Source organism: Ananas comosus, linkage group 8, assembly GCF_001540865.1.
Source record: "Ananas comosus cultivar F153 linkage group 8, ASM154086v1, whole genome shotgun sequence".
Classification (NCBI taxonomy): Eukaryota; Viridiplantae; Streptophyta; class Magnoliopsida; order Poales; family Bromeliaceae; genus Ananas; species Ananas comosus.
In genome coordinates this window covers 82,036-94,259 of record NC_033628.1, presented here as the reverse complement: position 1 = coordinate 94,259, position 12,224 = coordinate 82,036, and the positions used below count along the sequence as shown (strand labels likewise).

At 36.7% G+C, this 12,224-nt stretch overlaps 1 protein-coding gene across 3 annotated transcripts; it reads left to right on the top strand.

The window, feature by feature from the left end:
* On the top strand, positions 2,958 to 11,473 carry LOC109713955 (transcription factor E2FB-like). 3 transcript variants are annotated; one of them, XM_020238276.1, is made up of 15 exons: positions 3,122 to 3,199; positions 3,347 to 3,706; positions 4,577 to 4,748; positions 4,875 to 4,931; positions 5,042 to 5,127; positions 5,388 to 5,476; positions 5,558 to 5,612; positions 8,652 to 8,704; positions 8,776 to 8,826; positions 8,911 to 8,959; positions 9,411 to 9,485; positions 9,554 to 9,630; positions 9,940 to 10,111; positions 10,204 to 10,271; positions 11,089 to 11,473. In XM_020238276.1, the coding sequence occupies exons 3-14, from the start codon at positions 4,679 to 4,681 to the stop codon at positions 10,267 to 10,269; spliced, it is 900 nt and encodes a 299-aa protein (XP_020093865.1). In that variant the 5' UTR covers positions 3,122 to 3,199; positions 3,347 to 3,706; positions 4,577 to 4,678; the 3' UTR covers positions 10,270 to 10,271; positions 11,089 to 11,473. The 3 variants fall into 3 exon arrangements, with proteins under 3 accessions (XP_020093864.1, XP_020093863.1, XP_020093865.1); XM_020238275.1 differs by lacking the exon at positions 3,347 to 3,706 and having other exon boundaries at positions 2,958 to 3,199; positions 11,215 to 11,473; XM_020238274.1 differs by lacking the exon at positions 3,347 to 3,706 and having other exon boundaries at positions 2,958 to 3,199.

The window sequence follows — 12,224 nt, the reverse complement described above, 5'->3', positions numbered from 1 at the left end:
CCTAGAAAATAAATGTCATTATTTTTCGATATCATTTGCCTAGTGATCGTAGGGGCTCAAAATCAACAAATTTCAATGGTCGTAGTGAGCCGTTTGCAAGTTTAACGGTGTAGAAATATCCAAATCACGTGAAATTTTGATAGAAAATTCTTTATACTATATAAAACAAGATCAATATCTTTGATTTAAAATTTTAATGTCATATTATTACATTTTATAAGATTTTTATTTTCAGCCGTTGATTTTGAGCCCCTTAGATGATATCGAAAAATAATAAAATTTATTTTCTAGGTACTCCAAATACTCTAGATCAAGTTTAACGGAGCCGATCGACGATTTGAAAATCGCAACATCGAAAACGAGCTGGAAGCACGAAGGCTCCGTGTTTCCGATAGCATAGTAGCTCACTATATATATATATATATATTTATATATATATATATATATATATATATATATATATATTTTCTGCATTACACTTAATACATTTAAAAAATTTACACTCTTCACTCAAAGACTTCTCATTAGAGTTTCGAAATGTAAATCCACAGCCTCGATCCAAATCGACTCACCGAATTTGAAAAATCGTCGATGTTAAGTTTAATGTGATCCAAAGGAAAAGATGTGGAGCATTTGGAGTTTAAAATTTAACATGGCCGTACCCTTCTATGGTTTTTCTTTTTTTCCTTTATTTTTTAAGAATTATTACGAGATATGATCCCCGTAGAGCAACAGTGGTGTATCTATTCATGATCAAATAAAATGACTTTGAAGCAGAATTCAATCTCAGGTCTATTTCTGCTATCGAAAATTGATTATCTAAAATCAACTTGTTCCAATTTGGTGTGGGTCCGGGGTAAGATCTGTATACATAAATACGGTCTAAATAATTATGAGTGTGAAAAAGCCAAAATATAATTTGTCAGGAGCAAAGACATAAGGATACTAATATTTATATATTGAGATTCATATGTATAATAATTATTTAGTATTATTATTTAAAAATAATTATTAAAAAAGTTACGCTATTTTGGACGTAAGTGAAAATTTATAAAATACAGTTCTTGAAAGGCTCAGGACATAAAATGGGCCAAGCCTAAGAGCGTTAGCTTTGTTCAAACCGGGCTTCACAGGGCCCCAATCTTATGATTCATGGGATTAAAGGGCTTTTTTTGCAAATAGCCCTCTTACAAAATTTTTTTAAAATTTGGCCCTGTCAAAAATTTATTTGCAAAAATGGCCCTGATCCCGCCGCGCAAGCGCCACGTCAGCGCCACGCGGGCGGGGCTGAGCCAGATGGTTAAGTTGAACACGGTGAACCATTCACCGTGTTCAATATAAAGTTTTTGTATTGGACACGGTAAATGATTCACCGTGTCCAATACAAAATAGCTAAGATCGAAATATTTGTATTGGACACGGTGAACCATTCACCGTGTCCAATACAAATAATTGGACACGGTGAATGGTTCATCGTGTCTAATACAAATACCTCCAACTTAGCCATTGTTGGGGTATTTGTATTGGACACGGTGAACCATTCACCGTGTCCAATACAAAAATTTTGTATTGAACACGGTGAATGGTTCACTGTGTTCGACTTAAATATCTGGGCCCGTCCTGCCCGCGTGGCGCTGACGTGGCGCTGGCGTGGCAGGGGCGGGCCATTTTTGCAAATAATTTTTGAACGGGGCTATTTTTGCAAATAAAATTTGTCAGGGGGCTATTTGCAAAAAAAGCCCTGGGATTAAATGCAAGCCTTGTGGTTATATAAAAGCGAATTAATATTTTCCCAAAATTGGTTTTCTTATTGGCAAGGCAAATTATTGGCTTTATTTTATGTGAGTAACAAAATCAGTTTCTTGATTAAATATAACAGTTTATTGTATCCTGTATTTTTATAATTCTGTTGTATTGACCAAATTAATCATTGCTACTGATATCCTATGATATATTTGTAAGACATAGATTATATTTAACAGTGTTAGTTATCATTTTAAATGACCCATCCCCAAAAACGATAAAAAAGTAACCAGTGCTATTTATTTTTAGAATATTTTAGTCTTATTTTTTTTATATTTGATGCAAAAGTAAATAGTATAGTTAATATTTAGAAATATTCTATATTTACTTCTCTTAAAATATGGCGACCCAATTCCCCCAATAGTCTATGGGAATTCAACCAACTCTTGCAAGCGAAAGTTGAGATAGGCTACAGGAAAGAATTATACTACATCACATTAGTAATATTCAGCTAATCATTTTTTTTTTTTTTGAAAAAAATACAATGAGATTGATGATTTCTGAAAAAATAAATTTTATTGATTTGAGATACTACATTAGTAACGCGCCTGTCACAATTTTAAAGCACTTTTGGCTAGAGAATAGAGGTGGTCAATGTGGTGACCTGTCAATTGCTGACGTGGTGGACTTGGCTCACAGACGAATATTCCCGCAAAACTAACGCATACGCGCATAACGTAACCGGCGAAAAGGGCACCAGGTGAGCAGGGTGCACCGTGCACGTGAAACGCGCCCTCGCCGCTCACGTGACCCACCACACCACACCCCACCCCAACCCCCACTCACACACGCAGCGTAAAAGGGCGGGGCGCGCGTGCGGATTCGAACTTAATTATTTACCCCCGCATCATCTTACTCCCTGCACCCGGTGTTGAGGTACTGTTATACACCACGCCTCTAAAATCCTTCCATGGAGGCGGACAAAAGATGTGATGCATGAGCCGGAGGGATACACCTGGTGCGCGGAATATTACCATGGCTTTCCGACGTAAGAAAAACAGAAGCGGAGCCCATCTCTAGCCGTCCGTTTATAAAGCCCAAAGTCGTATCTCAAGCCAAACCAAACGCCCTCTATTTTCCCTCTCCCTACCTCCCCCGCCCTCGCCCTCTCTCTCTCTCTCTCTCTCTCTCTCTCTCTCTCTCTCTCTCCGTATCTCTCCATTTTTCCCTCTTTCTCTCCCCTTCAAAACCCTACCCCTCTCTCCCCTCCTCTCTCTCTTCCTCTACTCCCATGGCGGGGCCGCATCTCCACCTCCGATCGCCGTCGCCGTGCCCCATCCCGCGACCCGCCGCGGCCAACCGCCACTTCCCGCTCTTCCCCGCCGCCGCCGCCACTGCCGCCGCCGGGGAGGACGAAGACGATAGGTTTCCTCCGCGGCCTCCTCCCGAGACCCCCGTGAGTGGAAGTTGCTTCCCCTCCATTGCCCTTCTTGTTGGTTCCAATTCGGTTCTTGTGTTACAATGTCTTTGTTTTTTTTCGTGGATCTTCTTGATTACTTTTTGGGCCTATTTTCCCGATTAATTTGTTTTTTTGGGAAAATAGGTCGGGATGGTGATCAAAGGTGGTGCTGGAATTTTGATGGCGAGTGGCTACACGAGCTCTTGAATTGGGATTTTATAGTTTATAGGCTTGTTACACTTGAGTCAATAGATATGATTGGATGGATTTGTTTAGTTTTGGGAATTCAAGCGAGCTGGACTGGAAGCTAATTGATCTGCTGGAATTAAGTGGAATTGAATCCATTGAGATTTAGTTTCATGTTTGATTGAGGTTGGATTTGATTAGTCTTGAATAATTGGAGATCATTCAGTGTTGTAATTAGGGATTTGCATAAAGTCGTGGAAGGCATCTTGAAGATGGCGGATCTTTTAGATCACTCTCCAAAGTCAATTCACAGCAAATGTGAGCTTAAACTATTGGATTTTGCCTAAATGTCCACCTAAATTTGATAAAATCAATATATTTTCAACAATAATAAAATCCAAAACCAGTTGGTATAAGAAAATGCAAATTCGAAGTGTACTCAAATAATGTGTTTTAATGTCTCCTAAAAATGTGTCAGCAGAAATTCAATAGCAGGAGAATAAGACATTTTCCTGCATAGCAGCATGCACTCGTACTTGATTTATGAGTGAGCATGCCAAATTCGCCTTTCCAATTCCATCCTTCCTTATATTGTCCTTTTGGTTCCTGACTAGGTTCGTTATCTCTATGGTTGTCGTTTAATCTCTTTTTGCATGGAGGGATCCACATGTACCAAAATGCGGACAAGGTATCTGTGACCTATCTGCATAAAGGGATCCCATATGGCATCTTAGTGTGAATCTATGTGCCGCCACAGTGCCACTAATGCAGCATTGGCATTTTTTGAATTTTTTATGTGAGGATTTACAGAAGAAGTTCTTTATAGTTGAGATATCAACCTTGATGATATATGCTTATAATTTGGCGCTTGATGACTTCAACAATAGTTTGTAGCATTCATTATGAGCTAATTATCATGTTACACTAAGTGCTGCTTTGTTGCCAAGCAATGCATCATGTATCTAATTTATTGTTGTCATAAATCCTTGTTTCTTCTCCAAAGCAAATTTATTATATGCTTTACTTTTTCGTTTGGCCGCTTGCTTATATTTTGGTTCTATACATACTGCTCTTGGTTACTGCCCGTAGAATAGTATTTTTAATTTGCAATAATCTTCTAATGGTGTATTTGTAATGCTGAGTTCTTCATATCAATTCTGTTGTTGCTAAAATCTGGCTACTTTTCAGATAAAAGGAGCAGGAAAAATCAAAGTTGAGACTGGTTACTTAGAGGTTGAAAGGCATGAAGAGGAAGCTACCTTTAATGTACTTTCAACTGGCCCAGAAGCAATGTTTCAAGGGGAGCCAAAACCTTTAGAACATCAAAGTTTTGTGCCAGACACTCATGGACCATTAGAAGGTAACATTTATGGATCTAGGACTACGCTCACCAATTAGGCACCTACTTAGACAAGAGGTTAAATATGCTAGTTTGATAGTCATTTGGATAACATAAGGTCACGATGACAAGTATTCCTATTTTCAGGCGTTGCTGCAAATGAAGTGCGGTCACCTAACAATTGCCGATATGAATGTTCTTTAGGTAAAGCTTCTATTGACTCAATTGTGGAATTTTGTCATTGATTATTTAGTTAATCTTTTGTCTTTTTGCTGCAACCTTGGTGTTTAGAGATACTTGTTATTGCTTGACAGGCTTGTTGACCAAAAGGTTTATTACTCTGCTTCACCAATCAGAGGATGGATTTCTTGACTTGAATAGAGTAGCGGATGTTTTGAAGGTAAAGTTTCAGTTGTTCTGCAATATATTAACTTACCTCCTGTGTTGGATGAATCCTTGAGTTAATATGAGGGCGCTTTTATGAGAAATTGCATATTGAAGGGTTTACATGACAATTCGGATTTTGCTAGGATACATTGATAAATGATTTTGCAGGTATATATGCGGAAAAGCTCCTTTTATGTTTGGCCAATAGCCACTATGCATTTGTGTTGAGTTTTATGAAGGCATTCACTTGCTAATTGTCTATTGCTTTGACAGGTCCAGAAGAGGAGGATTTATGATATAACAAATGTTCTTGAAGGAGTAGGATTGATAGAGAAATCGTTGAAGAATACAGTCTCTCGGAAGTAATTGCCCTGTCACTTTTTACTATCCTCTTCTTGATTATGTTCGAATACTTTAGTTTCTTACAAATATTTTGTGAATAGGGGACTTGACATGCTAAGGCCAAAGGAGTTGTATGATCAAAATACTGTATTAAAGGTGCAGTATGCATTTTTGAATACTTTCAGTCTAATATCTAATGCATCTGAATGGAAGGAATTTGCTTGTAGTCGTGTTTCTTTTGGCATGAAGTAATTAGCATAGTCTTCTAGCATATTCGTATTAAGATTTTAATGCGCACAGTCATTAAATTTTAAGTCCATGCCGGAAATTTTCTGTTGTTGTTTAATGTAATTTACTTGCTATTTAGTTGTTCCCATTGCTATAGTAATTTCGTTGTCACTAATCTATGGCATATATCCGAAATTTGTTCTAATATTAAATAATTTTAGAAGATGATAGAGCTCATAGTTCCAAATCTAAATGAATTCTCAAAGTTGCTTTCTTATTAAGTAAGTGTTGAAATGAGCTTGGTTGCAGATTGACCGCATGTGATTATCTATGGAGCAAATGATTTTAAGTAATCAAATTTCAACTTTTTAATCTATCAAAAAGTTGGAAGTATTACTCCACTAGCTTACAAATTGGAATATTATATTTGATTTAATGAATGGCTTATTCACATTCTTCTTTTAATTTCTTTCCTTCTATATTGGTTTCTCTTATTAAAATAGTTTTTGTCGACGCATATACTCAAGAGAATAGGATATTCTGTGTTTCTACGGTCTCACATCAAGCAATTCACTACTAGATACATCTTATTAGTCTGTTTTATTTCTGGTTAGTTGTAGGACTAACAATCTTAACTTTAAATTATTTAGTTCAACGCAATTAAAATTGATACATTATTGATGGGTTGCTAGTGTATTAAACTGCATGTCATTGAGGCTCTGTGCAAAGGCAACACTTGCAGAGCAATTGAAAGACTGTATTGGCGTATCAACCGTATATGTAAGTGCATGTGATTGTGTATTGACTACAATAGCCACTTTTTGGAACAATGAAGTTCTTGATTTTTGGGTCATGCCTCTAGTGCATATACATCATCCCCAAGATAGTGCCTTCAAGCTCTTTCGTTCCTCCTACGTAAGATCTATAGATTCCATATTCTTATAGAAGCCTGGGGGAGTGTCGGACCTTCATTAATTGCTGTGACTTTAGTAATTTTTTCGCTCTTCTTAACGAAACGCCATCATTAATTTTTCTTGTGCCTAGATGAATGTATTCTTGTGACCATGTCAAGAAACCAAATGTATGATTGGAAAGGCCGAACTCGCAAGGACGTGTTTGGTAGGACCGAATTCGAAGCGTAAACTTAGCGAACCTGATGTAAGTGGTGCTACTGATCGAGATCCAATGTATGGCTGAAACACCATCGTACCGGTAAATCGTTGCAGCGTGTTGCACCCGGTATGGACTATGAGATGAGGTCACAAGCTTTTGTATGGCCGAAGCTCACGACTTTGCCTCCACCTACTCAATGTTGAGATCTTATGGACGGATGTCAGGCATTCCCGGTGGTCGAGGCTTCAACGGAGGAAACAAGTGCCAAGCTAGCGAAGAGATATGGATGACCCAAGAGATGCATGTTTTTGTGAATGAAACTTCTCTAAATTCAGTCAACAAGGCGGCCAAACAAGTGATTACCAAGACATTGATAGTTATAAGTTATGACATCAACCAATGAGATTATATGAAATGGTCATCAATTTGCACGTCTAAATGTCTTTGTACTTATTCCATTAATGCCGGCATAGAATTAATAATCATGATACAAACTCGGTTATTATTTCGCTGCCAAACTTCCTTTTCGTCATCTCATCTTTTGGTGTGATTGGCTAGGGGGTCTCCGATCATGGGATGAGAGTAGTGATGAGTGGTTTCTATTGTTGTATGGTCTAAGGAATTCCCATTCTTATTCACATTCTATGGGTAATCAAATATCTCAAAAGTGTTCGTCTCCTGAGAGTTGGAAGTCCATTGCAATTTCTAGGTAGAATGGTAGATCTTGGCTTGTATGCTTCTAGAGTTTCAATTTTGACAATTTCGGTGGCTTTGCAGAAAATGAATATTTATAGGGGGTTTTCTGTATTTTAGCCTAAAAATGATTCACAGATGAACAATTTTACACTATTAGCTAGTTCCGTCAATATAAGCCAATCCTCTAAAGTAAGACCTATTCTAAGCACAAACTAAGTGTTTCATTTTCGAATTGGTGTTAGATCCAGTTTTTATCTGTATCAATTTGAACATCTGATTTTCAGTTTGGTTTTGGAGGTTGTGCGAAACTTGAAAACAAATGAACAAGGTTACATGTAGCATTGTAGCTCCACCTAATCCACCACCTATTATGTCTTTCCTCATCTACTGCCATTACTACATTTGCCGTTGGTGCTGTCACTCTGCTTCAGCAACACCACCATCAATTATTGTTGCCTTACTGTGCCGCCAACACTGTTTGCCTTGCTGCTAACATCGCTATGACTACAATGACCTCCCACCCTACCACGACCACTTACTAACTAATTATCTGTTCATTTTTAACATAGTTTTGGCTAGCCGGTGAAACTTCGACGACCATTTTTTTTTTTAGTTTGACGACTATTTTGTCTTTAGTGATTCAACATTTTGGGGAAAAAGAGAGATCTAGGATGGTGCCAATGTTTACATCCTTTTTTGGTATTAAGATTTCTATTAGTTTCCTAATGAATGAAGCAGTACAAAAAAAGAAAGATTTCTATCAGTTGTTGCTTACTTTTTTGGTATCATTGTTACTTAATTTCTCCAAAATATATGTACTTTTTAGAATCAACCTAGCAATTGAAAATCTGTCTAACTGGCCATGGATAGGTATTCGCACATAGCATGATTTGCCTCTATTGTTGTTATATCTTTTATGGACATTGTCAGTAATGTTACCTAGAAATGCATATTACTCTATTAGTGATGCTAGTTTGAACTTAGTAATCTAAGCCACTTTGAGAAATTACTTGTTTTATGAATTCATCAGCAAATCCAGCGTATATAAGCAGGAAGATGGTTTTGACATTTTACCTTTCATTATTGTTATCACTATTTTCTTTTCTTTTACGATTGAACTATTTTTCATTTATCTTTTGGGATTGATCTATTTTGTAGGCTCAAGTCGCAACTCTCTGTAATGAAGAGCACAGGCTGGATGACATGATAAGGTGCGTTCTTAGGAGTGAACAATGCTTTGTTTCTTTCTTTTGCTTAATTAACATTTGTTTGTTGTTTTCAGAGACATGCAAGAGAATCTTTGTCGCTTGACTGAAGAAGAGAACAGTAGAAAGTAAATTTATTTGATCTTGCCATTCTGTTTTTATTTTGGTTTTAACTTCTTTAATGGGAATTTAATAGCTGGCAATCTGTATAGATGGCTCTATCTGACTAAGGAAGATATTAAAAGTATTCCAGAGTTTCAGGTTTGTTATTGTCTGCTTTTTCGAAGCCAGTCAATTAGCTTCTATTTTTGGTCAATGGCATCAAGGGTGTTCAATCTTTTTGCTTAGTTTAGATTTGGCACTCAAACTTTTCAGTCGTTACAACTGGGGCCTAACTATCACACTTAATTGCAATATTACCTTTTCGGTATATTACTCTAATAAAATAATCAAAATTGTTTATGTAATTGTCAGCTTCTAACTATCATGTAGCTACCTTTTGGATATGACGTTTAAGTAGGCATTTTTATCTAGTTTAACTGAGGAATCTAATGAAAAGCATAAGGTTGCTGTGGAATGGATACATTAGGATCCCAATTGTAACAATTGGAAGCTTGGCGACCAAATTGTGAACTCTTAAGAAGTTTAGTATCCCTCGTGCAATTCTATAGTTTACTTTCCTAGATGTTACATTAGTTTCCTGTGCGTGCAGGATGATATTGTTATTGCAATAAATGCTCCTCATGGAACTTCGATTGAAGTTCCTGATCCTTGTGAGGGGGGGAAGGTGAGCTTGCTAATGAGTTTATTCACCTATGCGCTAGGATATGTACTGACAATCTTTTTCTACAATAGGGTGCTGATTTTCCGCCAAACCATTATCGAATGGTCTTGAGAAGCTCACTTGGGCCCATCAGATGCTATCTAATCAGGTAAATTATGCTTTTTTAGCCATTATAAGAACTTGGGACACATTCTCTTAAGTGCCGAGGGCCTGTTAAATTAGGTAACGTTTAAGTAGAGTTGCTTGAAAAATCACTTACTTCTTTTCTATTAAAATTGAATTTTCTGCATATTGGACCTAAAAGCTCATTTTAGTTTTTTGTCACAGCAAAAGCTCTAGATGTATTAGCCAAATGCCAAGTTTATTGAAGCCTCCGTTTTATGGAGTGGAGAAGTTGTTACACAAGCGAAGTCAAAACAGGCACTCATTCTAATCGAGGCCCTTATTTTGCTTGCAGTAATGATGAAGAGAAAAATGATGCCTCGAATCGTAGCCATGAGAATGCTACATCAAGCAGGACATTCGGAGAGGGCCGACAAGACCCAGCCATGCACCAGAGTTCTTCGGATTCAGCTGCCTCACAAGAGTGTTCCAATGGGATTGTCCAAATTGTCCCTTCAAATGCTGATGTAAGTTTCTACAGCAGAGAAATCTGGTAAGTTGTTTCTGATGCGTAAGGTTACTATTGTTTAATGTATACTTGTCTCCTAATTTGCTGCAGACTGGTTCTGATTACTGGCTCCAATCAGACATCAGTTACAGGGAGACGGATATTTGGGAAACTTAAATGTATCCTTTACTCTCTCTCTCTCTCTCTCTTATTGGTTTCTTCTGTTATCATAGGAAACTAAGAAAAACAAGCTAGAAATGTATGACATCAAACATGCATATCTTTCTCATTAACATAATTAACATGCATTTAGATTATAAATGACAGAATCATATACCATTTTGGGGATATACTAGTTATTGTGCTAGAAAGTATCCACTCCCAATTTTTTCTGGTTCATTTCTTTTGTTTCTTTTGTAATGCTGGTTGTACGAAAATACGTTCATATCTTGCCTAATCCGAATAGCAAACAATGTTTCTCTTATTTTAAGTAGACTTTGTATAGTGCAAGTTTCAAGCCTAATTGGAGCTCAAACTAAAAAAAGATGTTAGAATCACCGTACATAGGAAGTTTGCTAGATTTTGGATAGTTGAACCAATTGCGAGTTCTTAGAGAAATGTTCGTTCAATTAGGTCTTTTTTGATACATTAAACCTGGTTCCATTTAGTTTTTAACACATAAACTTTGAACTGACAACTTTTATTCTCAATTTCACCCTCGCTGTAACTTTCTACCTTAGTCTTTGTATTAATGATTGGCAGCATGCATGGTTCTTTTTCATATTTTTGCAGACAACTTCATCATTAATCCGAGTTAAAGTACTTTATCTACTGATGTGTAAATTCTGTTGGACTTTTGATAGGTATTACCGATGTCTACTGATGTGTAATTTCTGTTGAAATTTTTGATAGGTATTGCTGATGTAATTAATTTACTTGTTTGGAAGTAAGTAAATATAAGCACCATTTTAGTTCCTTAACGACAAACTATTTCAGTTTGGCATTAAAGGATCGGAATCATCTACTATCAACAGTGTCATAGATAGCAACCTACACCAAAAATAGATAGGATTAACAGTGGGAGCCTTTTAGTGTTTACTTGTAGCTGCCGTCCTCGTGCAGATGACAAAGGGGTGTACAGAGCACAGAAGGTGGCTGCAGAGTTAAAAAGGAAGAAGGCATCGGGGCTGGGGTTTATTCATCAATCCTTAACCCCCTAAAATAGTTTCTAAATTCATTGTCTCTTTTATTAGTTCTATAGTTTTCAATTATTGGGTTGTGAATTCTTTTAACATTTGTTTTTCTTGTGTAAATGCTTCCATTTTATCAATAGTTTCTTTATAGATTCTAGTATTCAGAGTTGCATTGGATATTGTTCTTTCATTCCCTTTTTGTTTCTTATTTATTTTTTTCATTATCATCATCATCAAACTCTTTATTATCTTTAATTAGGGAGTCACCAAATTGTTCTGAAGCGGATGAAACCATTGATTTAAGTCCCTTATGCTAGGTGAGGGTTTTCTATGCATATTACAATTACGTTTCTGACCTCTGTTGGTGATTGTAGATGAGTGTGAAAGTAGTCATTTTTTCATTTGTTTCCTTTTTTTTTTTTTTTTTTTTTCCTTTTCTAAGTTATTCGTTTATTAAGGAATGTATGTTAACTCCGTTGCTTGACCCACACTGCCACAGTCTCATCAATCATGGTCTGGAGTTAATTTCGGGCTTAATGTACTATTTCAACAACTTGGGTTTTTGTGTCTTTCCGTGGAGATTATTTCTCGGAAATAAGTGTTTGTCGATCGCCAATTGTATTTATTATCCTCAGAAAATTATCTATATTACCGTCTTAGAAGTTGGCAATTCAGCGCCTCATATATGTCGTCTTAGGTAGAACAATCACTGCTTAGCCTGGTCCCCGTTTCACTTCTTTCTCTCATTGGGAGAAAAAAAAAAATCACTTAGAACCTCAAAAGTTAAAAGGATTACGTGAGAATTAAAGTCGGAGAATATGCACCAATCGCCTACCAATATTATCAATAAAGAAACATACTTATTTTCCTAAAATATGAACATAACATCCTTCTATTTATTTACATGCGTTACGAATGAGGGAAAAATTCAACTCCGGA

Bases quoted from the DNA above. Each gene is read 5' to 3' on its own strand.
- LOC109713955 (XM_020238275.1), top strand. From the start codon at position 3,035: ATGGCGGGGCCGCATCTCCACCTCCGATCGCCGTCGCCGTGCCCCATC. The intron at 5,477-5,557 runs GTAATTGCCCTG...TTTTGTGAATAG, and splicing joins AAGAATACAGTCTCTCGGAA to GGGACTTGACATGCTAAGGC. The intron at 9,486-9,553 runs GTGAGCTTGCTA...TTTCTACAATAG, and splicing joins ATCCTTGTGAGGGGGGGAAG to GGTGCTGATTTTCCGCCAAA.